This window comes from Lacerta agilis, chromosome 1, assembly GCF_009819535.1.
Source record: "Lacerta agilis isolate rLacAgi1 chromosome 1, rLacAgi1.pri, whole genome shotgun sequence".
NCBI classification, from domain to species: Eukaryota; Metazoa; Chordata; class Lepidosauria; order Squamata; family Lacertidae; genus Lacerta; species Lacerta agilis.
In genome coordinates, this window is record NC_046312.1 from 42,301,028 (window position 1) to 42,326,999 (window position 25,972).

Below are 25,972 nucleotides of genomic sequence, written 5' to 3' on the forward strand. Positions count from 1 at the left end.
ACCATCTATCAAAAGAAAAAGTAAAAAAAAACTGAATTCTGTGTTTTTGAGACTGGCATTGTTCACAAGTTCAAATTGAATTTACTTTGAGTTCCATTTCAATACGTACCCTTAAGATGCCGATTTCTGTCTATGTACACATTAGTAGCTTACAACGTAGCAAGGTTGTTTTCCCCTGATGTGCTTCAACCTACATTTGCACACTGCTTGTATGCACCAGAGAGGGGGTGGGGATTTCTCCACCCAGTGTGCATGACTTGCTTGCACCACCACCACCCCTGAACTCCTGTTCATAGAGCTCTCATCTGTGTATGCGCGATGGCTGTCTCAAATGTACACACCTCAGCTCATGTTTTCAAATCAGATGGAAGCTGGTTTGAAGGGAAACACATCAAACTACAGGATAACATACAGATTGTGGCCAATGTCATGCGTACTTGGCTTCAAGCATCAACAGAAGGAGTGCACTGAAGTCACAGTAAATGGTAATGTGAACATAGCCTAAGTTGCATCTAGGATAGCAAGGTCTGAAAATAGCAGAGACCTTTTACAACTACAGGAATGTTATACCCAGAATCTCTAAATAGCCTGTGAACAAATAAATCAAAAGTGTTTCTGAGTTTTAGAAATGGATTCACCACCAGATGTTGCAGTAGAAACACAATGGCTATTCTCTAAAATGGCTGCAGTTAAGATGTGACAAGGCCAATTTTGTGTGTGCATTTGAAAGAATACTTTTCAAACAGCAGTAGATGTGAGAACAATAGCTGAGAATGTTACAAAATTGCTCTCACAGTTTTAGACAAAATAGTTGCATGATCAGAGTTAAAAATTTAAATCTGAACTTTACATCTTCCAGTTACAGGTAGGGAGCTGTGTTGGTCTGCCATAGTCAAAACAAAATTAAAAATTACAAAATTCCTTCCGTAGCACCTTAGAGACCAACTAAGTTTGTTCTTGGTATGAGCTTTCGTGTGCATGCACTGTGTATCTGAAGAAGTGTGCATGCACACGGAAGCTCATACCAAGAACAAACTTAGTTGGTCTCTAAGGTGCTACTGGAAGGAATTTTTTTTTTTTTTACATCTTCCAATTAGCTTCCAAAACTGGGCCACAGCTCTTTTCATTTTCACCCAGACATTTTCCAGCACTTCCAGGCTGGCTGGTGAGAGCAGTTCTCACAAAATATTCAAGAAGACTTTACCTCAGCTGAGTCACTAGTATGAGGATAGGGCTTCCAGTTGGTTTAAAATACAAATACTTCACGTTTTACAAAGTCAGCTCGATATATTATGGGACAACAGTAGGCTGATGAGCATGCAATTCTAGGACATTGTGTAAACATAAAAATAAGAAGATTGAAGGCACAATTCTACAGAAAGAAAGAAAAAAATGTGTTTTGAGGGACATCTCACAACACAGGAACTGAAGAAGAAGAGGGGGGGAAATTGTTTAATTCAGTCTAACAGACCAAATTGTGTCTGTGTCTGCTTTGGTTTTATTTGGGTTCATCAGCAATAGCAACCATATTTGGACTAAACTGATCTGTAACTTAATAGAAATGAGATAAAAAGATAGGATGAGTGCTACCTACCACTGACGCAGCCTGCTTTGCTACAGAATGAGCCTGCTCATCCAAGTGGGTTATTTCAGAAGAATATGCAGCTATCTCTTTCTCCAAACGAAAGTGGCGATGCAACAAAGCTTCTGCACTGGATTCATCCTTCCCGTAATCCTTGCTAGCTAGTAGGATTTGTTGCTCCTGCATCCAAGACTCCACTTCATCAATATCGGCAAAGTACTGACGGGGGAAATAGGACAATTGTGTTGTTATATCTTGCCTGCTTGTGACGTACTGGCAATATCACATTAGGAGAGTAACAAATCTAAACGAAAGCAACAATTTGTTCAAGACTCAAATAGAAGAAAGACTGGCTCTTCTTGGGCATTACTGTTATTGCAGCCTTGTAAATAAGTGACTTGCCTGAGAAAAATTCAGCTAGGCTGCTGGGAGATGAAAGAGGAGGGGCAGAGAGAACCCTCCCTCCATCAACAGCCTGGTGGTGGCCTTCCTGGTATTTATGCAATTAGACAAGTGCTTAAATGCCAGGCTGTGCTATTATTGTTGATGTCTTAACATAACAAGACCTTCCAAACTTAATGGACAGGCCTAAATCTTGTTTAGACTTACTAATAATAATTAATTCAGTTCATTTTGAACAGAGCTGCAGAGCAACTTACCTGTTTGACGAGAGAAGCTGCCTCTAAACTGATTTTACGTCTGGCCACTTCATCTTGGAGCTGCTGCCACAATTTCTGGATATTGTCAGTCTCCTCCTGGATGCTCCTCTGATTTGAAGGGTTTTTCTGACCTAGCTCCCGACCCTTGCATATGATCTTAGAACCAATCAGTTGGTGGGAGTCACACTCAACTTGCAAAGCCTGCCAGGTGGAAGTTGGAGGATCATAATTACTGGATGTAACCCAGTAATGCTGTTTCCACTTCTTTTATCCACTTTATTATTTCAGGAGTGATAATTATGAGGAATAACATATCTCACCATTCCACTCGCATGAGTCAAGTGATCTTCTCTGGTGAAATCATTTATGCAAATTGCATTATACCTACCACCAACATTTATTGTGCAATCAAATGTAACTGAGCATCATCGTTTTCAGCCATACAATACTTTGATTGAAGGAAGTAGGAGGAATTAACTAAGTAGCAATATCTGGCTTACGACTGGGTCATCATAACTGGCAAAGCAACTGCCGCAGAAAATAAGAAGATAAACAATGGAGCTATGACACTAATCCCTAATGTAACATCAGCAAGTCTGCTTAACCACTTTTAGGGTGCGGCGGCCTTGCAGGACAGCCAGCACTTACCCCCCCCCCCCCCCCGGATGCAGAGCTGGGATGCTGGGAATGCGCACTCTCCCAGCTTGAAATCTGGCTCCATGCCAGCCTGCCAAATTTGCCAATGGCCGGCTGGTGTGGAGGGCAGGGCTCTTCGGAGGCAGGCCTGAGGGAAAAATCAGGCTTCCTTCAGGTCCGCTCCCAGGGGGGATTTAAATAGTTTGACACTCACTCTTCTTCATCAGTTCTGCTACAATATTGGGAAAACGCTCCGGGCTATCAGCAGCCCCCCCCCCCCCCAGATCTCTGAGCATCCTCCATTGTGCAAAGCTCTGGAAAAGGCATCTCACTCTTCTCCAGGGTATTCCAGTGACATAAACCAACTTGATTTATGCACACTAGCCTTCTCTCTTGACACAGTAAAAGAAAGAGGCATCATAGTTCTAAACTACTATTTATTTACACTACATTACACAGGCAGAGGATGAGGGTAGGGCTCGCTGATCAGAAGGTTGGCGGTTCAAATCCTCATGACGGGGTGAGCTCCCGTTGCTTGGTCCCTGCTGCTGCCCACCTAGCAGTTCGAAAGCACGTCAAAATGAAAGTAGATAAATAAGTACCACTCCGGTGGAAGGTAAACGGCGTTTCTGTGCACTGCTCTGGTTTGCCAGAAGCAGCTTAGTCATGCTGGCCACATGACCCAGAAGCTATATGCCAGCTCCCTTGGCCAATAAAGCGAGATGAGCGCCGCAACCCCAGAGTTGTCCACGACTGGACAAAACGGTCAGGGGTCTCTTTACCTTTACACAGGCAAGGAATCATGCTGCTCTCTCTCATCCAGCTCCGAGAGAGAACAGGCAAAAGTGAAAGTACATCACATAATACATACAGATGGGACTACCGTGTTTCTCCTAAAATAAGACACCGTCTTATATTTTTTTTTGCTCAAAAAAACACAGTATGGCTTATTTTCAGGGGATGTCTTATTTTAACCGTGTTGCATCAGTACACTGCATAGCCACGCCTCCCCAGGCTGTTTTAATGGGAGGTACCACGTCACTATGGCTTATTTTCGGGGTATGGCTTATTTTTGGGGAACGGCTTATATTTCGCAAATGCATAGAAATCCTGCTATGGCTTATTTTATGGCTATGTCTTATTTTAGGAGAAACAGGGTATATCCGGTTCTCACGCTTACTCTCAGACAGACCGTGTGATTTCCACTAATCACAAAATGCAGCCTCGGAGGAGTGAAATTGCTAACACAACCCACCCACCCACTCCATTAATTTTGCATTTTACTTATTGATTTGACCTTGCTATGGCTGCGGTGGTTGCCGTATTAGCGGGGCCGGATAGGAATTTGGCTATCAGGCAAATTGGCTATGGCTTGGTTTGTTTTTTTTTAACCAATTTGCATACCACAAAAGCAACAACAGGGATATACTGTTCCACATAAGCAAATTAAACAGTGTTTCTAACAAATCCAACCCTCACAACCCTTAAGGAGGCAAACAAATAAAATAACATTTCAGAAGGAGAAAAGCAGAAAGGAATAAACAAGTCCCTTTTAGAATTTGATTACTTAACTCAAGGCTTCTTTGTTCTTGTCACATCAAACTAGCTAAACCAATCAAGTGGCAAATAGCGTGATACCATTGTCTGCCTAGGCCCTAGACCTATTGAAACACCACAGTATAATCAGTCAATTTCACTGGCTCTGGGCTGATTATGTCTGCACATTTCAAGCAATATTGGTAAATTTGTAAGTTAATTTGACCTCGTATCTCTAGCAGTTTTCCATTCCTGACGCAGTCAAAATAAATTTAAAAAATTAAAATTTCTCCAGGAGCACCTTAGAGACCTTAGAGAAGTTTGCTCTGGGTATAAGCATTTGTGTGCATGCACACTTCCATTCCATTGGTGAAGAGTTTTATAATATTAAGATCTTACATATACCTTCCCACCAGCCCCCCACCCCCAGGGGCGTAGCAAGGTAAATTGGTACCCGGGGGCAAACAATCCCCCCCCCGAGGCGTAGGAAGGTCAGGTGGTACCCGGTGCGGAAAATTTCTTGTCACCCCCCCATTGATCCTCCCCCTGAAAAAATGGTTTTACGTTATTTCATATTTTCTTACAAAGGAATAATAACAAGTAATAATAATAATAAAACTTTATTTATATCCCGCCCTCCCCGGCCGAAGTCGGACTCAGGGTGGCTAACATCAGATACATAACATCGGTATAAAATCAAACAATAATTAAATTACCTCCTAAAAAATCTCAAAATCAAATTAAAGTTCAATTAGATGGCTTTCCACAGTGTTAGGGTTGGGAACAGTAAGTGCTCCACTGAACTGAAATTTCAGCCTTCGCGACATAGGAAAACAGCCAAGTAAACAGCTATTTTGGTGGAGGAGGGTCAAGATATTAACCGATATGCGTGAAATTTCATATATAGCTATATAATCCCTAGTACAGTAAGATAAGACCTTTGCAGCAGGCTTTTTTAAAAAGTTTTTTTGAACCACCCTAGTAGGGCAGTAATTGTTCCTTGATAATTTGTCACCCCCTCCATTATGGAACATGGGGCGGTTCGCCCCCTATGTCCCCCCTTGCTATGCGCCTGCCCACTCCTTTTTAGAACTGCTATAAATCTTTTGGATGTGTACTTTAGTATCTATGCTACTAGAAACAGAAATGCTAGAGTATTCTGAAAGCCCTCTAAAACCTGCACAAGCGATCAAGAATTTACACATCACTAACCTTATGGCTTTGAAGAGAGGCTGTAATGTGACTGAGATCACGCCCTAAGTGTCCCGCCTTCACCAGCTTCAGTTTGTCAGACAGCCAAAGCTCCTCTTCTTTGCACTCATGGAAAAACTCAAAAAGCTTCAAAGCACTTTCCAGCTGATATTGTCTATTCCAAAAAAGGGGGGGAGGGGGGAGAGAGATGCATTTGTTTTCATGTTTTTCCTAGTACTTCCAGCATCCTGGAATCTGGATTACTCAGGCTTCCTTTCCCTAAGCTGGACCAGCCACCAATGTAGGCCACATTAGAAATATTTATTTATTTATACTAAAGTTGTGCCCTGGACACTTCTCTGCATCCTCTTTGGTTTCAGGTAAAATCCATACTTGGTTTTAAGGAAGTAGATTTCAATTCTGCTTCAAAGCAACTATCTTTACCTAATGAATTTGAACAACATGAAGGAAGCATTGAATTAATTCCTTTGTAACTTTAAGGTAGGAATCCAAATACAATCCAAACAGAAGGCAGAAAGCCCCCAATGTTTGGGCTCAGGGTTCTCAGTTGGGGAGTCTGATATACTTACAGCTGAAGATGCTTGAGGTATCTTTCTTGCTAATGCTGAATGTCAGTGGGTGTGTGGGGGCCCCTTCTCACTAACACCAAGTGTTCACAGCTGTGGGAATGGGGACAGTATCCATGCTGGCACGAGAGGGGCATGACCAGCTGTCCACTCACATGTTCATTGTGGGGGTTCATACAAACACCCCTGACATTCCACAATTAGGATATTCTACTCCTGAATTTCTTAAATAAAAGAATTGGCTAGCCTCCTCAGGAAGAACTGAGTCACAAAAAGAAGAAATTTACCGTGTTTTGCAGAGATCCACAAGGTTTTGATGCAGCTGCTGGAGCATCCGATGCTTAGCTTGAAGTACATCTGACTTGAACGATTTACCTTTGACAATCACTTCTGTTCTTTCAGTAATATGCCTGATCCTCTCCCCAAGGGAAGAGATCTGGGAGGCAACCAATTTGTGCTTCTGCAGTAAATCTACTGCTTCCAGGAGCTGTTTACCACAATCCTGGGAACTCACTGGACTCTGGAAATTAAATGAAATAGAAATGATGTTTATCATCCTCAAGAACTTGCGTGAAGAAAATAGCTAAGTTACAGATGACTATTTATTGTACTGACAATTGTATGTTGTTAGCCACTTTGAGACTCCTTAGGGTAGTGATAAAAGCGGGATATCAAATCCAAACTCTTCTTCTTCTCTTCTATGTCTTATTTATTTATTTCCATCATCATCATCATCATCATCATCATCATCATTAATTGAATAAATAAAGAAGCCCAGGATGTCAATGCCTATTTTCAGACCTGAAGACACAATGTTCTTTCACAACATGACATCAATTGCAGTCTTTAGTTGTCACTAAAACAACATGCTTGTTAACATGTAAAATGCATAACACAAGATACCTTCAGCCCTTTTAGTTCTTCTGTAATGGTATCAATGTCCCTCAAAAGGACCAGGCCTTCCTGCATCGCCCCCAAGGAGTGTTTTTGTCTCTGGAGCTGGGTCATAAGGTCTTGCCATTGATGTGCAATGTCATTTTGCCTGGATGGAAAGGAAAACAACAACATGGTATATCAGAAGATTCTGAGCAGAACTACGTATTTCAAGGAACGCAGGGAAAACAATGAAAATGTAGGCCCTTGTCAAATTCCCTCATGATTCCCATGTGGCTAGTTCATTTAACTAAACCACTGAAAATGTCTGGGGAAACAGAAAGGTCTTTCTTAGCTTGGCACTGAAATGATAGAAGTGTTGGATCTAACCAGTGCTTTTCTTCTAGAAAAAAAGGTGTCAGTGCTGTGTACCCTTGAGTACCCCCAGAAAAAAGCACTGTCTTTAACCACAATTCTAAGAGGATGGTATTCTGCCAAGACACTGCACAAAAGGCCCTTGTGTCACCCATAACATGCCTCAACCAGTGCTGAAATATGGAGAAGGGTCTTCTCCCAAGATTTTATTTGAAAAATCTTCTTATTTAAAAAAAACCCCAGAATGTTTCTCTTTTTTAAAAAAAATCAGTCCACTGTCTATTCAAAAGCACTAATGTGAAGCATGATGGTGAAATCCATCGCCATTGTTAATCTCTATCATTGCTGCCTTTCTGAAAAGGGGAGCTACATTATTTATGCTACCAACACAACTATTTTCTATGTGTCCTTCTAATTCTCCTTAAAGCTATTCCTGCTTCTCCCACCTCCCAAAACCACACACTGCCACTTTTCAGCTCACTTCTTTTCAATCTGGATCTTGCCATGGTAGTTCTCCTGCTTGATTTCTGAAGCCATCTTAGACAGTGCTTTGAAGCGTAGGTCTCGGGAAAGCATATCCGCCTCAACGGCTTCAAGCTTTCTTGTGGCTGCCTGATGTTCCTCCACAGTCCCAGGCTGCCAGTCGTTCTGCTTCTTTATTATCCCTCTCATGTCCTCCAAGTAGGCCTCACGAACAGCTGCTTTCTTCAGAAATCTCTGGACCAGTTGCTCAACTCTCTCCAGCCTCAAGAGCTCCTCCTGGATTGCTTTTCCTCGGTTGTGTTCTGCCTTCTCCAAAACGACCCATTCCTTCTCCAAATCTCTCAGTGTCTTTCCTTCAGGAGGCAGGTAGGCACGTTGGTTGTGGGCTCGCTGTTTGGTTCTGATGTGGAAGAAATTGGCTTCAATGATTCCCTTCTCCCGGTACTTGGGAGGCTTCTCCACAATGCGGAAAGTCTTAAAGTTGCCCATGAGAAGGCGCATCTCCTTGAGGGAGTTGGGAAAGAAGCGATTGTCCAGTTCCACCACTTTGAGCTTTATCCATTTCAACAACTCTGAGACCATTTGCTCATACTGGAACTTCAAGTCATCCGTCTCCTTCAAGAAGAACACAATCTGCCGGGGGGGGGGGGCGGACGGACAAAAGCAAATACTTATAACAAATCATATAACCTAGCAGAGTTTTATGACTGACTTCAGTCAATCCAGGCTGTGGGTGAGACTAGGATGAAAGATTTCTTCCTTAGTCACAGATAATAACCATATCTAAATCTGAATTTGTGTTTGGGTGGGTGGTATGAGGTGTTTATTTGGGGTGTTTAGGGGTTAGATCTGGTGTTAAAGGCTGCCAGTGTGGTAGTGGTAGTGCAGTCTTCTTCTGTATGTACCCAGAAGATTATTGAGGCCAGTAACTGTTGAGAGAGAGAGAGAGAGAGAGAGAGAGAGAGAGAGAGAGAGAGAGAGATTGCCTGTAAATCTGTGTGCAAGTGTAGGTGTCATGTAGACTGAGGTAGGTGCACATTAGTGGGTGTGGAATTTGTGTGGGTATTGCGTGAGTGGAAGTGTGTTGGGTGAGTGGAATCCTATTTTGTGGAGTTCAATATTTTATCTGTTTTATTGTTTTATATACTGTGTTATTTAATTTTGTTCAATTCCTTTGTAAACTACCTGGCAATATTTTCTAAAGAACAGAAGTATAGAAGTATAAAAATATTTGAAATAAATACATTTGGAAAACAAAAGCAGCACCAGGAGCCTCCTACTTTGCTTCAAGGCCATGGCACAACTTGGGGAGGGCCTACAGCCCTCCCTGGGGCCAAGTTCTCCTTCCCCCAAACTGCTGGATCCCTCCCTAGATCAGGCACCTCTTGAAGCCTAGAATTGAAGATCTGCTGCCCTACTCAGGATCATCCAGCACCTACTCTTTGAGCACCTACTCATGTCTTTTCTGGATCCACCCACCCTCTCCACAACACTTCCATGGGACTCACAACACATTTTAATACCAGAGAAAGAGGCAAGTACTTCACTAAATAGTGCTGCTGGTATTTTAAGGTGCAGGGTTCAAAGTTATCACCACATGTTTTGCCATAAATAACCAAATTCAGATAATCACCCTCTGCAATTCAACATGCTGAATCTTGTTGTTACTACTACTGCTACTATTTAAACAAAGATCCGGAAATACACCCCCCCTCCACCAGTCTGCAATTTTCTGTTTCTCATACAAAGTTTGTAACACATTTAATTGCAACGCTTCTTTGATGTGAGTGGATCCAGCTTTACAGTAGAGCATTTGTCGCCAAAACTCTCTGATAGTGGCCTGCAAACAGTTGCTTCCCATAACTAATATCAGAAGCGCCCATCAGAATTTGATGAGAGGGGACTCTGTGACATGGTACCATCCAGCACAGGGTTTGGTATTACCAGAGGAAGCCTTGATTCTGTTAGTCCTTTTTGAACTATCAGCATTAAGCATAAAATACCTGCACCTTCCCTGTGTGGACTGATTGCCAGTCATGTTCATTCAGCAACGGACACAAACCCTATGGGGTGCAAAAAGTAACCACCTTTCTCTCACATTGCCCTCCCCTTTCATTTGCTATTTTTGGTTTCCGCTTCTTAATCCTAGCTTCAAAAGAGCTCAAAGTGAAATGCCCCAAACTACAGCAAACTACAAAAGACAACGCAGGACAACGCTCCATGTCACTCTTGAGGATACCTCGGCCGGCCCCCAGTTGTTTCCTTCCGTTAATGAGGAAGGTGCTGAAACCGAACAAAAAACCAATGAGCTGCAAGTGCTAATCTGCTTGCATCCATTTCAGAGAACACAAATAACAAAGCAAGCCCAGCCCGGGGCAGGAGAAGGAGCAAAACAGCACCAACCTTGAGTGCAGGAAAAGCTGCCTGAGGCATTAGGGCTCCCTTCTGTATGTTCTGCCATCGCACCCAGTTCTCGCTGAAGGATCCTAACAAATGCATGGTCACTGGAGAGGGGTGGGGGAAGGGAGATTTACCTCACTATGTGGATTCCCTCTGCACTGCCTGGTCACCCACTAGTCTTAGCGCATATTGAGGCTGCTTTGACACAAGGGAGACTTCCCTGCCACAATCCTATTAAGGAACTCAGAGCTGCCTTATTGAGGGTGACTGAGGTCAGTGAGAGATTATCTTGTCTCCCTGTGTTTGTTTAGGAAGTGAGGGAGCAGAAGGAGAAGGGCTCTGCATGAAAGAACCCTGAGAGAATCGCAGTGGGAAGGAAAACCATTAAAGCGAGAAGCACACAAAGGGTAGAACTCTGAATTGCAGTTGCACTCAGGTCCTGCTAGTAGTCTTCCAACAGGCACCTGGTTGGCCACTGTAAGAACAGGAGGCCGGACCACATGGCCAACTAGCCCAGTCCAGCAGAGCTAGTCTTAGGTTCTTCTAAAACTTGCAACAGGATATCATGGAAGCAGAGAATTGTAGAGTTGGAAGCGACCCAAAGGTCCAACCATCTGCAATGCAGGAATATATGGGAATATGTAATAGAGCATGTGTACTGAGAGAGAGAAAGAGAGAGAGAGAGAGAGAGAGAGAGAGAGAGAGAGAGAGAGGGACGCGGGTGGCGCTGTGGGTTAAACTACAGAGCCTAGGGCTTGCTGATCAGAAGGTCAGCGGTTCGAATCCCTGTGATGGGGTGAGCTCCCCTTGCTTGGTCCCAGCTCCTGCCCACCTAGCAGTTCGAAAGCACGTCAAAAAGTGCAAGTAGATAAATAGGTATCGCTCCGGCGGGAAGGTAAATGCCGTTTCCGTGCGCCGCTCTGGTTCACCAGAAGCGGCTTAGTCATGCTGGCCACATGACCCGGAACGGAAGCTGTACACCGGCTCCCTCAGCCAGTAACGCGAGATGAGCGCCGCAACCCCAGAGTCGGACATGACTGGACCTAATGGTCAGGGGTCCCTTTACCTTTAGAGAGAGAGAGAGAGAGAGAGAGAGAGAGAGAGAGAGAGAGAGAGAGAGAGTTTCTGTCCCTTTCCATAGTCACTGTTTCTGTGAAAGCCTTCAAGTCTGTGCAATACCCAAGCTAGCTTTGGCTCCACAGAATGGTACAAAACAATTACAAAACTTTGGCATCAGATTGGAGGAGATCCCAGATTTTCGGATTTCTCTTTAATAAAAGTGTCTCGCTGGCTCCTTTGGCAGTGGCAAAGGTCTACCTTGTTCTTCAGCCAGAACTTATCCTATTGGGCTTGCCCATGGTGCCCTTGAATATATTTTTTTATATGAAGGTCAGTTGAGCCAAAAATGGCAAAAAACAACAACCACAACCTGCTGACATTTGCCCTACGCAAAGGAAACAAACTGCAATGAGTTTTCCTACTGCATAAGCATTTGCCTTTTGACCACGGAGGGCTTTTCCTTTAGCTGAATGTAGAGGAGAATATTGACTTTTATTCTTCCTGTGAAAGGCCCTTGGCATTATCCACAGATTACATACGTTATAACTGATCCCACATCTGATTTAGCCTTTGGAGAGAATTTACTTGAGAGACAGGGTATGCTAATTTATGTGACAGCAGTGCACTGACTTTGGTGAGTCTTTTCTGGACAGTCTGGTCCTGCTTCAGCCTGGAAAAGTAATGGTAGTAGAATGAAACGTAAGTCATGATGGATCTTTCATCTGGAAATGGCACCGCCACATCCTCAGCATCCAGCAACTTTGTGATTCCCAGCTGCTTCTCTGCCACAGTGAAGGCATTGTTTAGGTTACTGATGGGCTGGTCATGCCTCAGGGAGCTGTACTGGATGAGATCAGGCCTAGGGAGAGGAAAGAAGGGGTGATGGGGAAACATACAGAGAAGGTTATGTTTCGAAAATGAGGCGAGGTGCACATCAAGACTTGCATATAAACTCGAGCGTGCCTGAGAAATGCTACCTAAAGTGCATTTCAGTCTTCCATTCACTACCCATTATTTATTCAAGCAATTCTTTTGCTTCGCTTTTCAGTCAAAAGGGCTTACATCAGATCAAATGGAAACAAGGCAGCCCTGGTCCATGGGTTTGCAATCTGAAAGACATGGCACATAAGGAAAATGGAATGGGTGGAAAGGGGAAAACAAGCAGATTCAAGCATCTGTTCTCAGAAATGGAAGCGGTTCAGAAAGAGGAAGACTCCATTGAAGCTGGTCTCTCAGCAGAGCCCCCAAAATGGTGTTGGTTGGCCATTTCCAATCTCTCCCTCTGGTTCAGCTGTTGGAATTTCTAGTACGCATTGTTAAAAGAGGCAAGTGAGGTTGGGAGGAGCATACAGCAGCCACAACCAGATTCAGAAGACTTGAATTCAATCTCCAGTTAGCTAGGAAGCTCCTGGTGTGTCTTGGGGCAGACCACATTGTGGTGGGTGCTGCTAGGGTGAGACTACAGCAAGCAGGTCTAGGGACCAGCTCCTCAGGGTAGGTGAGGAGGTGAGCATACAATGACACCATTTCAATGACAGTCATCACAACATCCTTCCTGTAAAAAAATTAATACTTTATTCTTTAACACAGGGTGCTGTTGTGGAGCAGAGATTCAGACAATCTCCTCCGCCACCTTCATTGCTCTGGGCAACTAAGGCTGATCAGGAAATCTGATCAGGCATTAGCAAGGGAATAAATGGGGCCCCTTTCTCTCTCTCTTTTGTTTTGAGGAAAAAGAAAGCACAAGGGTCCCATTTGTTCCCTTCTTGCTGCCCGGTAACTGGTGGCAAGGGAGAGGAAGCACAAAGGACACCATGGGAGGTGGAAGAGAAACTGAAACCTGAACTTTAGAAACAATCCCTATTGCCCAGTTCAAGCCCCTAACAGCTTATTGCAGCAAGGAAGGTGGGTTTTGGTGTCAGGGCATGCACTTGGCTCCTGATGTTAAGGGCTAGGTGAGAGAGAAATCTATTCTTGGGAGCTCAGAAGTCCTGCACCAAAGGGTGTGGAAATTTCCTATTCTTTATCCCAACCCATCCCAATCCTTATGGAATCCAATTTACATATTTTGAAAAGCACCCTTTTATCTCTAGTAACTTTTCTGAGCTCATTAACAAATAATTTCCATTTGTCTAACATGATATTGTGTGCTAAAAAGTTATTCAGCTTGTCAGATTTGATCACCTTCTCCATTAAAGAATTACGGGAAAGTCTGAGCTACTGCTGCAGGATCACCTAGTTCTCCTTTACCTGTGAGCATGAATGAGTGCATTGAAGGCTAACCCGTCACTCCAGCTTTTGGAGAAGTCTTTCACATTGACATTAGGGTAGCTGGCAGTCTTATACTGGCACCAGACCAGCAGGGCATCATTGGCAGAAAGGACATCAGCTTTAGCCCCAAACTCTTCCTAGAAACACACCAAGGAGAGAGACCTCAAAGGACAATTGCATATATAACTGAAAATCTGCCATGCAACAACATATCCAGATTTGAAAACTTCTCACAAGTTTGCTCTAGGATGAAAACTTTTTTTTTTTTTTAACAAACTGAAATGTAAGGATTTATAATTATATATTTAGTGAGGCATTTTCTATCTACAGTTTATTTAGCACTTATTATTAGATGCATGTCACAGTTTGGGGGGGGGGGAGAGGCTCCCTCTCAGCCACTTCCCCTATTCAAACGCAAACACTTGAATAATACATTTTGAATCCTTTACTTAGATTAGGCTTGCAATCTAATTAGAAACCTAAGAGTCAAATTTCAGTTTGCTAGGGATCAAGGACATTTTGGAACAACAGAAGAGCTGATCGTTTTCACGAAGCAAAGAGGACAAAGGCTTTTAAAGAACAGTTTTACCTTATCAAGTCTGATGGATGCAATTTGAAATCTGAGGATAATTATCCACATTAAACCCAGAATGAGAGTTCGGTCCCCATCTACAATGTTCTCAGGTCCAATTACTTTCACCTGTACCTGTCAAATGCACAAATGTAGTTTTCCAGCAATTATTACCATTGTCAATTTGTTTCTATAAACCCCATGAGGTTCCAGGGCAGGTTGCAACAATGTAAAAATACAACTTTCTATAACTTGAGGCTTTAAACTTGTTTTAACTAGTTTCAATGTTGTATTTTTACATTGTTGTAACCTGCCCTGGAAACTCATGGGGATTTTTTTTTAAGAATGGATGGAGGGAGGGATGGATAAAGCAAAAGTGGTCAGCCTATGGCCCTTCAGATGTTGCTCAACTGCAACTCCCATCAGTTCCAGTCAACTTTGCCAATCTGCGGTTGAAGGATGGATGGTGGCTAACAAATTGAGGTTGAATCCTGACAAGACAGAAGTACTGTTTTGGAGGGACAGGAGACAGGCAGGTGTGGAGGACTCCCTGATCCTGAATGGGGTAACTGTGCCCCTGAAGGACCAGGTGCACAGCCTGGGAGTCATTTTGGACTCACAGCTGTCTATGGAGGCACAGGTCAATTCCGTGTCCAGGGCAGCTGTCTACCAGCTCCATCTGGTACGCAGGCTGAGACCCTACCTGTCCGCTGACTGTCTTGCCAGAGTGGTGCATGCTCTAGTTATCTCCCGCTTGGACTACTGCAATGTGCTCTACGTTGGGCTACCTTTGAAGGTGACTCGGAAACTACAACTAATCCAGAATGTGGCAGCTAGACTCGTGACTGGGAGTGGCCGCCGGGACCATATAACATCAGTCCTAAAGGAAATTCACTGGCTCCCAGTACATTTCCGGGCACAATTCAAAGTGTTGGTGCTGGCCTTTAAAGCCCTAAACGGCCTTGACCCAGTCTACCTAAAGGAACGTCTCCACCTCCATCATTCAGCCTGGACACTGAGGTCCAGCACCGAGGGCCTTCTGGTGGTTCCCTCACTGTGAGAAGTGAAGTTACTGTTACCCTATAAATGGGTTTCTGTTGCTTCCTGGAGTTGGGGAGTTTGGGGCGTGGTTTTTTCCTTTCTGTTATGTTCTTCAGTACTGGGAGCAAGCATGCCTTCCCAGGAGTTGTATTTTTCCGTAAATAAACGCTTTAACAAAGATAAGAAAGAAGACGGCTGCAGAGAGCTTTATTAAGGATGCCTTACACAACAGACCTGCTTCTTGCTGCGTGAGTAGAATCTCTGCTAACAGCCCAGGGAACTGGGGGGAAAGCAAAGTGGCACAGCAGGAGCGTGCTGGACTTTTTGCCAGTTTAAAGTGGACTACCCAGTTTACTGGACAGGTTATGGGCCCAGCAGATTATGGACAGCCTAGCCGTTAAGGACACTTTATGGGTCATGGCTTGTCACAAACCCCAGGCCATGGAAGTTTTGCTTGGTCTGGTCTGCGTCTCGAAGGCAGTTGAAAGCAGAGTTTGTGTAAGGGCTGGCGTTCGGCTTCGCATGCAGAGAGGAGTTGCTGATAAGCCTGAGCTCTGTCGTCGCGGCAACTAGCTGTGGAATGCAGTGTACTCTGCCAAGTTTGTGGAGGCAGAGGGGTCAGCTTGAGAAGCCTGCTTTTGCTGTTTCTTAAGGCAAAAATAGCAGTTTGAACTCGCTGGCTGAAGAGGAGACTGGAGGCATCTTCGGACAGGGAGGAAAGCTACTGAAAGCAAGTAAGTAAGCTGCATCCCCCAGGGAAGATGGCCGAGCAGAATGAGTTTTCCTCTGTCCCTTTTGAACGCTTAAATGGACATAATTATGAGGAATGGTCTCAACGCTGCCAGGCTTGGTTAATTGGCAAAGGGCTTTGGGACTATACGCTGAATTTACCTGTTCAGGCCACTGCAGGTGCTACAGAGGCTGTTTTGCGTAAGGAACAGAAGGCTTTTTCAGCATTGATTCTAAGTATAGATGGGCCTCAACTTCCTCACATACAGGGCCTGACACACACACACGATGTGTGGAACGCTTTGCAACGCGTTCATCACAGAGTTACTTCAGGGGCCAAAATTCATGCCATGAGGAACTTGTTTGATTTAAAACTTAAACCGGGACATAATATCCAGGACCATATAGCACAGGTGCTTGCTGTATTTAACAGGCTCAGGTTGTTGGGTATAAATTTTGATGAAGACGTTAAAGTTTGTATTTTGTTGAGCTCATTAGATGCAAGCTATTCAAATCTGTGCCTGACTTTGGAGTCCATGCCTGCTACTGATTTGACGCTCAACTATGTCTCTGGTCGATTAGCAGATGAGGAAGCCAAAAGGCAGAGACAGGGAAGCCGACACCCAAGAGAGGGGAGTTGTGCAAGGAGCGGAGGGGCAGAGAGGCTAGAAGGTTCTGTAAAGGCTTTTGCTGCAAACAGGTGCTGTTACAGGTGTGGCTCCACCCAACATTTAAAGAGAGACTGTCCGCAGACTGGGAAGGGCGTCGCCCAGGATGAAGAGACAAGGAGCAAAGCACCAACGCGTGGAAGGAAAGGCCGAGATTTTCGTGGAGGCCGGGGACGAGGCAGCTATGCTGATAAAAGTTCTCACTTACTAGCTGCCGTGGCAACCGTGAAGGAAATGCCGAGTCGACGCTGGATTATAGACAGTGGGGCGAGTCACCATTTACTGCCCCCTAGTGTCCAACTGGGGAACTGCAAGGAACTTACTGAAGGAAAACCTGTCTCTATGGCTGATGGCACTCAAAGGCAATTACAAAAATTTGGCTCTGTGTATTTAAGCTGTTTGAATACTAATCTTGAATGTTTTGTTTTGCAGGGCATGAAAAGCTGTTTATTATCTGTTTCTGCTTTGCTTAAAGATGGGTTTAAAGTCTGTTTTGAAAATGATGTATGTACAATTTCCAAAGGAGGTAAGCAGCTTGTTAATGTTCAGAGTCAGGATGGGTTGTTTACCCTGGAAGAGTCTATGGGAGCACAGGTAAAGTGTGCGAATGTACCCACGCACAATATGTGTGTGCATCTTTGGCACAGGAGGATGGCACACTGCAACTGGGGCTATGTCAGAAAGTTGCATTTGTGTGCTGATGGGTGCAACATGAAGTCATGCTCAAAGTTCTTAGATTGTCGCGCATGTAAGAGAGCTAAAGTGAAGACTTGTAGTTATCCCAGATCTGACAGGGTAACTGCAGCACCTTTCGAATTAATTCATACAGATTTATGTGGACCTATGCCCACTGCCAGTTTGGGCGGTGCCAGATACGCTCTTTCTCTTACAGATGACCACACCCGGATGGGGTGGATTTATCTTCTAAAAGAGAAGAGTGAGGCCGCCAATACAATTAAAGAGTGGATTGCTGCTGTGGAACGCCAATTCCCGCACAAAGTAAAGTGTCTGCAATCAGATCGTGGCGGGGAATTTACGGGTTCTGTGTTAAAGAATTTTTTCCGCAGGAAAGGCATACGCCACAGGTTAACTTGCGCTTTTTCTCCTCAAGAAAATGGGGTGGCTGAAAGGAGAAATCGCACCCTTCAGGAGGCTGCGGAAGCCATGCTGTTTGATGCACAGCTTCCACCAAGGTTTTGGGGGGAGGTGTGGAGAACTGCCAATTTCACGTTGAACAGGACATACAATTCTACTGTGGGGGACACACCCTATTTTCTCTTGTATGGAAAGAAGCCTAAGGTAGATTTCTTTCGTGTGTTTGGGTGTGAAGCTTGGGTTCTGATCCCTAGAGCTCAACGCAGAAAAGGTGATCCTCGATCCCGAAAAATGATCTTTTGTGGCTATGAGCTAGAGACGAAGGGATGGAGATTTGTCTATCCTGAGGGCAATCAATCTAGAGTTGTGATAAGCAGAAGTGCTGAGTTTTGCGAGCAAGGTGGATGGACACGTGTTCATGCCAATCCTGATGTTCTCTCAGAGAGTCTAGATGACTCTGCTGATGAAGATGTTCAGGAGCCAGCACCAGCACCTGCTGGAGCACCAGCTCAAGGACAAGGGACATCTCCAAGGCCAGTAAAAAGAGAACCCAGGAGTACGCCCACATCTCCCGTAGTTAGTCCAGAAAGACAAAGAAAGCGAAGTAAGTCACTAGGAGGCTCTCCTGATGACAGGGACGTGCAGATTGGTCCCAACACATCAGAGTCAGAGGGGGCATCTGACCAAGTGGTAAGGGGTTCTGAACGCACCACAAAAGGAAAACCCCCGGAAAAGTACACAGCAACTAGTGTTTGGGCTTGCTTAGCTCAATGCGAGCCAGAAAGCTTCAGAGAGGTGTTACAATTGCCTGAGGAAGAGGCCGCTAAGTGGCACGAGGCAATGATGAAGGAGCTTAACTCCATGAAATCGTTAGGAGTGTACTCCATCACAAAACTGCCGGAAGGAAAACAGGCAGTGAGCAGTCGCTGGGTGTACAGAATTAAGCCAACAACCACAGGAGAACCACAATACAAGGCAAGGCTTGTTGCGAGAGGCTTCTCGCAGAGAAAAGGGCTCCATTACACTGAGGTTTACGCACCAACCTCCAGGAGTGAAACCCTGAGAATGCTTTTAGCAGTAGCTGCTCAGGAAGGTTTTCAGGTGAACCACTTTGACATAGATGTAGCCTATCTAAACTCAGACCTGGAGGAGGAACTCTACATGTTGCCACCTCCAGGGTTCGAAGACAGTATGCCAGGTCAAGTGTGGCGACTGCACAAGTCCATATATGGACTAAGACAGTCTGCCCGAAACTGGAACTTCTGTCTGAATAATGCTCTGGAAGACATGGGTTACAAAAAGAGCCAAGCTGACAGCTGTCTGTATCTGAAAGGTTCCGGACAGCAACAAGAAATGGTGTTGGTCTTCGTTGATGACCTTCTCCATTCTGGAAAGACTAAAAAACAGGGGCAATTATTTGCCAAGAGGCTTGAAAAGTATTTCAAATTTAAAAGTCTAGGGCCAGTAAAGGTCTATCTAGGTGTACAGATAGATAGGACTGCAAATGGGAGCTTTATGCTCAGTCAAACGCCCAAAATTGAGCAAATACTTGAAAGGTTTGGAATGGCTGGATGCAAAGGCAGCAGAACTCCCATGGAGACAAACTATGTGAAAGACAGTCAATTTGGGGAAAGCTCCGATTTTGACAATCCCGAAGTTTTTCAATCTGTCCTGGGAAGTCTCCTATATATTTCCCAGTGGAGCAGACCGGACATAGCGTTCGCGACAAATCTGCTCAGCAGAGAGGCTTCAAAGCCTAGCGTGGCTGCCTGGAAAGGAATCAAAAGAATTCTCAAATATTTGCAGGCCACTAAAAATGTTTGTTTAAAATTGCCAGCTGAGGGTGAGACAAAACTCACTTGCTGGGCTGATAGTGACTGGGCGAACTTAAAGGACAGAAAATCTGTGTCCGGACTGGTGGTAAAATTTGGAAAGTCTCTAGTTGGTTGGAGGTCGCGAAAACAGGAGCTTATTGCACTTTCATCCACTGAAGCCGAGTTCAGTGCCCTTTCTGACGTGTGTAGGGAACTAGAGTACTACCAATGTTTGGTACGAGAAATCTATGGGGTTTGTCATTTGCCTGTCACTGTTTGGTAGGATAATCAACCATGTTTAAAACTGGCGGAAAATGGGCAATTTAAAGCAAGAACAAAACATTTGGACATCCGTTTCCAAAATGTTTGTCAAAGTGTCCAAACAGGTTTGATTAAATTACAATATTGCCCTAGTTCAGAAAACCTAGCTGATGGATTTACAAAACCCTTAAGCTTTCAGAAGCATGAAGAGTTCTGCAAGGGGTTGTGTTTATGTTTTGAATAAATGATTGTATTTACATTCAACCCAGAAATACAGCACGAGAGGGGGTGTGATATATTCCAGAACCTACAGGGTTAAACTGTTAAACTGCTCTGGTCATGTGACGTGCTGTAATCTGGGTGTGCCTATAAATGGGTTTCTGTTGCTTCCTGGAGTTGGGGAGTTTGGGGCGTGGTTTTTTCCTTTCTGTTATGTTCTTCAGTACTGGGAGCAAGCATGCCTTCCCAGGAGTTGTATTTTTCTGTAAATAAACGCTTTAACAAAGATAAGAAAGAAGACGGCTGCAGAGAGCTTTATTAAGGATGCCTTACACAACAGACCTGCTTCTTGCTGCGTGAGTAGAATCTCTGCTAACAGCCCAGGGAACTGGGGGGAAAGCAAAGTGGCACAGCAGGAGCGTGCTGGACTTTTTGCCAGTTTAAAGTGGACTACCCAGTTTACTGGACAGTTACAGGGAACTCGGCAGAGGGCCTTCTTGGCAGTGGTGTTCTCCCTGTGGAATGCCCTCCTTTCAGATGTCAAGGAGATAAATAAAGAATTATACAACTTTTAGAAGACATCTGAAGGCAGCCCTGTATCAGGTTTTTAATGCTTGATGTTTTATGTTTTTAGATATGCTATAAGCCGCCAAGTGTGGTTGAGGAAAAGTAGTTGATTCACACAGAACACACACAATTATCAAAATATAGCCTATCAACTATCTCCAACATTAAAAAAGAAATAGGGGGAAGACTTTAACCTTTCTATGGGACTGAAACAATGGTTTAAAACTGTTCCATTACTGTTAATTAACATTACTCTTAAAAGGGGTTTCTTTAAATTTGTGTACCAATGACACCTGATGGAATATAGATTAAACATAAATTTATAAAAATGCAACCTCACACTGTCCTGCAACTTGACAAGTCTGCATTGTACACCTTTACGTTCTCACCTTGGTTTTGAGGAATTGGATAGCTTTGCTGTTGTTCTCCAGAAAATGAACCCTCATTTTACCCTTGTTTGGTCTGGGCAGTTGCTCAGCAGACAGCAGCTCTAACAGCTGCAGGAGATAAATGCCATCTTTCAGTTCAGTATAGAGATCATGAATCCTAATGTCCACCTGCAAAATGAAGCATCAAAGAATTCAGCCAAAATTTCACAGCTAATGACATGGACAGATGTCACACAAGGATAGATAATGGCAAGCAAGTGCTGTAATTCCTGTTTGACTGGCATGAAGAGAAGAGAAGAGAAGAGAAGAGAAGAGAAGAGAAGAGAAGAGAGAAATTATTTGCTAAGCCAATTGAATTCACATCATTTAATATTCTTAACAGGACTGCACATGGAAAGAAACTATAGGTAGGTCTGAACAACTTCTCCATACTCCTTTATCTACAGGTGTCCTCCATGGATTCTTGACAAATATCCCCTATTCTAGTCAGCTAAAAGGGTGATTGGAATATTTGCAGCCTTCAATCCATTGGTTGATACGCTGCCATAATCTTTATTTAAAACATATTTTTAGCAACAATTTGGAGCTTCTGGCTGCAACTTTGAAAGGTCCATCTTTGTTCCAGAAGCTGCAACAAAAAGCAGTAGCTCTGGTTGCCGATTAGCTACCAGGCTAAGTTCAAGGAGCTAGTACATGTATGCAAAACCTTGGTACCATGATACCTGCTCTCACACCTTATAATTCCCAACTGATCACTGTGCTTTTACTGGAGAGGGCTCCCTGCAGATACCATCTCATCTAGAGGTCTGTTCCCTACGACGTAGGAATCAGGCCTTTAGTGTGGAGGCACCAACTGTGAACCTCCCTCTCTCATATCAGACAGGTTTTCCACCTCTATCATCTTTTTGGTGCATGTTGAAGCCTTTTAAGTGGAGATTTTATTGTCACTGCAGTCTTTATCTGTGCTGGATTTGAATTGTTTTTTTAATACATGGAATTGCTTTTACTGCTTTCATTATTGGTGCTGTCACTGTTAATCATTTTGAGATGTTTCTGAGGGTGCAAGTCATAAATGGAATTAAATGAATGAATGACTAAAATGTCTTGGTCCAGCTCTGACAGCTGAAATATTTTCTGGGTTGATGTTAAAACATTAACTGCCTAGTCATAAATATTATATTAGCTTGTAATTGGTGTAAACTAAAGCATTAAGGATGACACATACATCTTGACAACTACAACCTCATGACTCACAGCTGAATGGGTAAAAGGCCTTGACTGAAACCCTACAGAGTTTGAGAAGCTGTGGAAATGCCAGCTGTACCTCTATCTGTGACAGGAAATTGCAGCTGTCAAGTTACTAAAATGTTTAAGTAATAGCAAATTGTGCTAAGGCACAATGGTTCCAGGTGCTGCACTAACGCTTTCACATCTGAAGGAGCTTGAGGAAAGTACCTACACCATGTTTGTAGAACACATTGTTGACCCAGTTGGTGAACGTTTTCTTCTGCATGGTCATACGCTGCTCCTGCAGCTTTTTGAACTGTCCTTGTACATATTCTTCCTCCATGGTGCCCTAAAAACAGAAACATTCCAACATGACTCCTCCAAAAATAACCATGCATCACCCACCCCAGCTTGATGCCAATTTTCTTGCATTCTTGAGCTTTCTTGTTCTCCTTGAAGTCAAGGAGTGTGCACCAGATTATGCATTCAACAGAAAACTACCAGCCAAATCTGAGAGCCCACGTCCTGGTCAGAGGCCAATTTCACACATCCTGCAATGCATTTCTTGCCAAAAGGAAGTGGGTGCTGCTACCCATCAACTAATAAGCAAGGGAGATCTCTATTAAGCTGAATACATTCTGGAAAGGTATCAGGTTAAAGTGTTAACAAAACTGTAACAATAAAAACTTAAATACTAGTTTTGGCATTTCAACACTGAAATTAAAGTAATAGTGGGGGTGGGCATGCCTTTCTTCTATTATTTTTTTCTGGTTTTATTGAAAGACAAAAAACTTCAGATTCCACCCAAAGAATGTAGTGTTAGCAATTTTGGGGAGTGGCCAATCTCAGTGGTAGTGTGCTTTGCATGCAGAAAGTTCCCGTTTCAATCCCTGACATCTCCTGGTAGGAATGAGAAAGACTGCTTACCTGAAACCCTGAAGAGATGCTGCCAGCCAGTCTAGACCAGAGGTTTCCAAGCTCTCCCTGCCCCCATGGAGCACTTGAATATTTCTGAGGGTCTTGGTTGAACACTTAATGGTTTGCCTGCTTGTTGTATGTAACAGGCCGTGCTAGAAGCTGCATGGTTTATAATTTTATTTTTACAGACATTCCAGGGACCACCTGAATGTGGTTCACAAACCATACTTTGGGAACCCTTGAAATAGACAATACTGAGCTAGATGGACCAAGTGTCTGGCTCAGTATAAGCTTCCTGTTACTAACAAAGAGTTTTTTGAAGCAGTTCCAGAGACTGAGTTGAGGGCAAGGGCTCCCCAAACAAGTAGTGATGGGCCCCTGTGGTTACTTGAGGAGAGGCATCTTCTGCATTTGCAAGAGTGCTGGACTCCTTGGTAAACATCATATATTCTTAACTCAGTTTGCTCTTAGTGGCAGCCTGCTTTTCTGGTTCCACTTGCACTAGTTTCTAAGTAATTGTGCTTTCTGAAGAAAGTCACCAGCATTGTGCCTGCCTAATTTGTACATCAAGGAGATGCTCCTTGTTTTAAAGCCATTTTCCTTATTTTCCCCCATTTGTAATATGAACTTGGCTAGGTTAGTTATTTTTTGCTATATAAAAAATAATTTCTTTGATGATTAGCTTCATCAAAACTTCAGAAAAATTAGCATTCGTGTGAGATGCCATCATTTCTTACTTAACAAATCCAACACAGGACACAATTGGTTCACCCAAAAATGTACTTGGCCCCTCTGTGCTCCCCACAACCAACTTTTATGGTGCAGTGACTGAATAGTGGTCCTTGAAAGATCTTTGTGGTCAGATCTGGTCTTACGGGAAGTGGTAGATGAGCCACAACCAAAGCCTCCTCAGACCCGATTCACTGTATATGAAGTGTGCTCAAATATTGTTTAAATGATGACGGTCACTATTTGCTGGCAAAATATATCCCAGCAACATGTACTTCTGGGAAGACAAAATGCTGGGACCCTACCTTTCAGTTCATACACAGGACATGGCACAACAAGTTCAAGGGTCCTCCCGCACAATGGGAGAATTATCTCTTTTCAAAAAGCTGCTTAAGATAGAAATCTAATTTTCTGAAGCAGCCCTTTCATTCTCAAGGCAACTGTCGGAAGAAGGGATTTTTGCCCACAGTTCACCAGCTCCTGCACATTTCGGGAAGTTCTCAGCACTTTTCTTCTTGCTGAAGAAGATGCATTGTCCTCCTTGCCTTTATCTTGCTTAACCTCTGGTCCCAGCAAAATGGCTGGATCATTTGTCAACCAAAATCAACTAAAAATGATTGTGCTTTCTGTTCAGTTGTCATTTCTTCACTTAGGCCTACTTTCTTTTTTGGGGGGACATGCAGTACCATACAATAGGACAGTCAGTTCTTTTCAGAACATCTCGCCTGTCACTTGTAAGAACATACCTTCTCGCAAGGATAACATTTGTCTTCAAGCAATTCTGAGATGACTCAAATGCATATTTCCCTCATTTGCCCCATCCACAGAAAGCAAAGAAATTCATTGAAATCTAAACTTACCCAGCCTTGTAAAGATGTCCCTTTTAAAGCCAGCAAGACACCATTCAATAGAATAAACACTTTTACTTCAGAACTGCTGGCTTATTCTGGCATTCAAAGTGACCTTTGAATACTGTGACAGTGAGAAAGTATTTATAATCTATATGAAAACTCTACACCTGGCCAGGGAGGGAAAAGGTCATTAGAATATTGGGGGTAAAGGTTCTCAGCAGAATGGTTATGATATATCTGCAGCAGTTCAAATGCTGACATAATGTACTAGAACAGGAAGTTGGGCTCCGATGCCGGCAGGTGCTCATGATAAAGAAAATATGTACCTCCCACGCAAAGTTGGAGTAGATGATTCCAGTCACTACCTGGCCCATAGCACAAGGCTGTAAATGACAAAAGTAATTCCAATACAAGTATAAAAATAAATGCCAAGTGTTGGAATTAGAAAGCCTTTATTTAATAAGTTAATTTACAATATTGGGCCATTGGCTGCAGCTAGCCTGCCAAATGTTTATTCCATGTACTATGACCCTTTGGGCTGATGTGAATAAAATAAGACATTATATCTATCTATCTATCTATCTATCTATCTATCTATCTATCTATCTATCATCTATTCACCCTTCTTTTTCCCTGACAGAGACTCAAGGTAGCTTACAGATAAATATAAGAACTGTTTTTCTATATAAAAACATACCGGTAGAAAAAATAATCATATAAAAAGAACCAAAGAAATTTGAGCATTCCTTCAGGTTCATCAAACTTCGTGCTAAGGCAGCTGATTTTCAGTAGTAATGGAGCACAGCAGGACCTGAGAGTAATGACCAAAAGAAAACAAGCTACCCAAATAATCCTGGGGACCCGTAATTTTCACCACTTGTGCAACAGGCTTACGTTCTTCAAAGAAATGGCTGCCCTTCCAGTTTCCAATAAGTGGAGTGATGTTCTGCTCTTTTGTACCTGAACTATGTTAGGAAATTTGTTTACAATTCCATAATTAAATCAATAATTGTGACTCAGTACTTCAGACACGGTGCTTCCGTGTGCTGCTCTGGTTCGCCAGAAGCAGCTTAGTCATGCTGGCCACATGACCCGGAAGCTGTACGCCGGCTCCCTCGGCCAGTTACGCGAGATGAGCGCTGCAACCCCAGAGTCGTCTGTGACTGGACCTAACGGTCAGGAGTCCCTTTACCTTTACTTCAGGAAAAAGCATCAAGATTTGGCACGTTTATTGCCTCCTG

The 25,972-nt window shown here is 43.6% G+C and overlaps 1 protein-coding gene across 1 annotated transcript; it reads right to left on the bottom strand.

The window, feature by feature from the left end:
- Window positions 1-7,064: 7,064 nt before the first annotated feature.
- On the bottom strand, window positions 7,065-24,876 carry LOC117061537 (spectrin beta chain, non-erythrocytic 5-like). The gene is made up of 8 exons (XM_033174397.1): window positions 24,741-24,876; window positions 22,466-22,582; window positions 21,007-21,174; window positions 14,242-14,358; window positions 13,632-13,789; window positions 12,012-12,240; window positions 7,921-8,555; window positions 7,065-7,233 (listed from the first exon to the last, which is right to left on the bottom strand). Exons 2-8 carry the CDS (start codon window positions 22,574-22,576, stop codon window positions 7,065-7,067), a joined length of 1,587 nt encoding a protein of 528 aa, XP_033030288.1. The 5' UTR covers window positions 22,577-22,582; window positions 24,741-24,876.
- Window positions 24,877-25,972: the final 1,096 nt, after the last annotated feature.

Bases quoted from the DNA above. Each gene is read 5' to 3' on its own strand.
- LOC117061537 (XM_033174397.1), bottom strand. From the start codon at position 22,576: ATGGAGGAAGAATATGTACAAGGACAGTTCAAAAAGCTGCAGGAGCAG. The intron at 21,175-22,465 runs GTAGGTACTTTC...TTCATTTTGCAG, and splicing joins ATGTGTTCTACAAACATGGT to GTGGACATTAGGATTCATGA. The intron at 8,556-12,011 runs GTCAGTGCACTG...CCCCCCCGGCAG, and splicing joins TCCAGAAAAGACTCACCAAA to ATTGTGTTCTTCTTGAAGGA.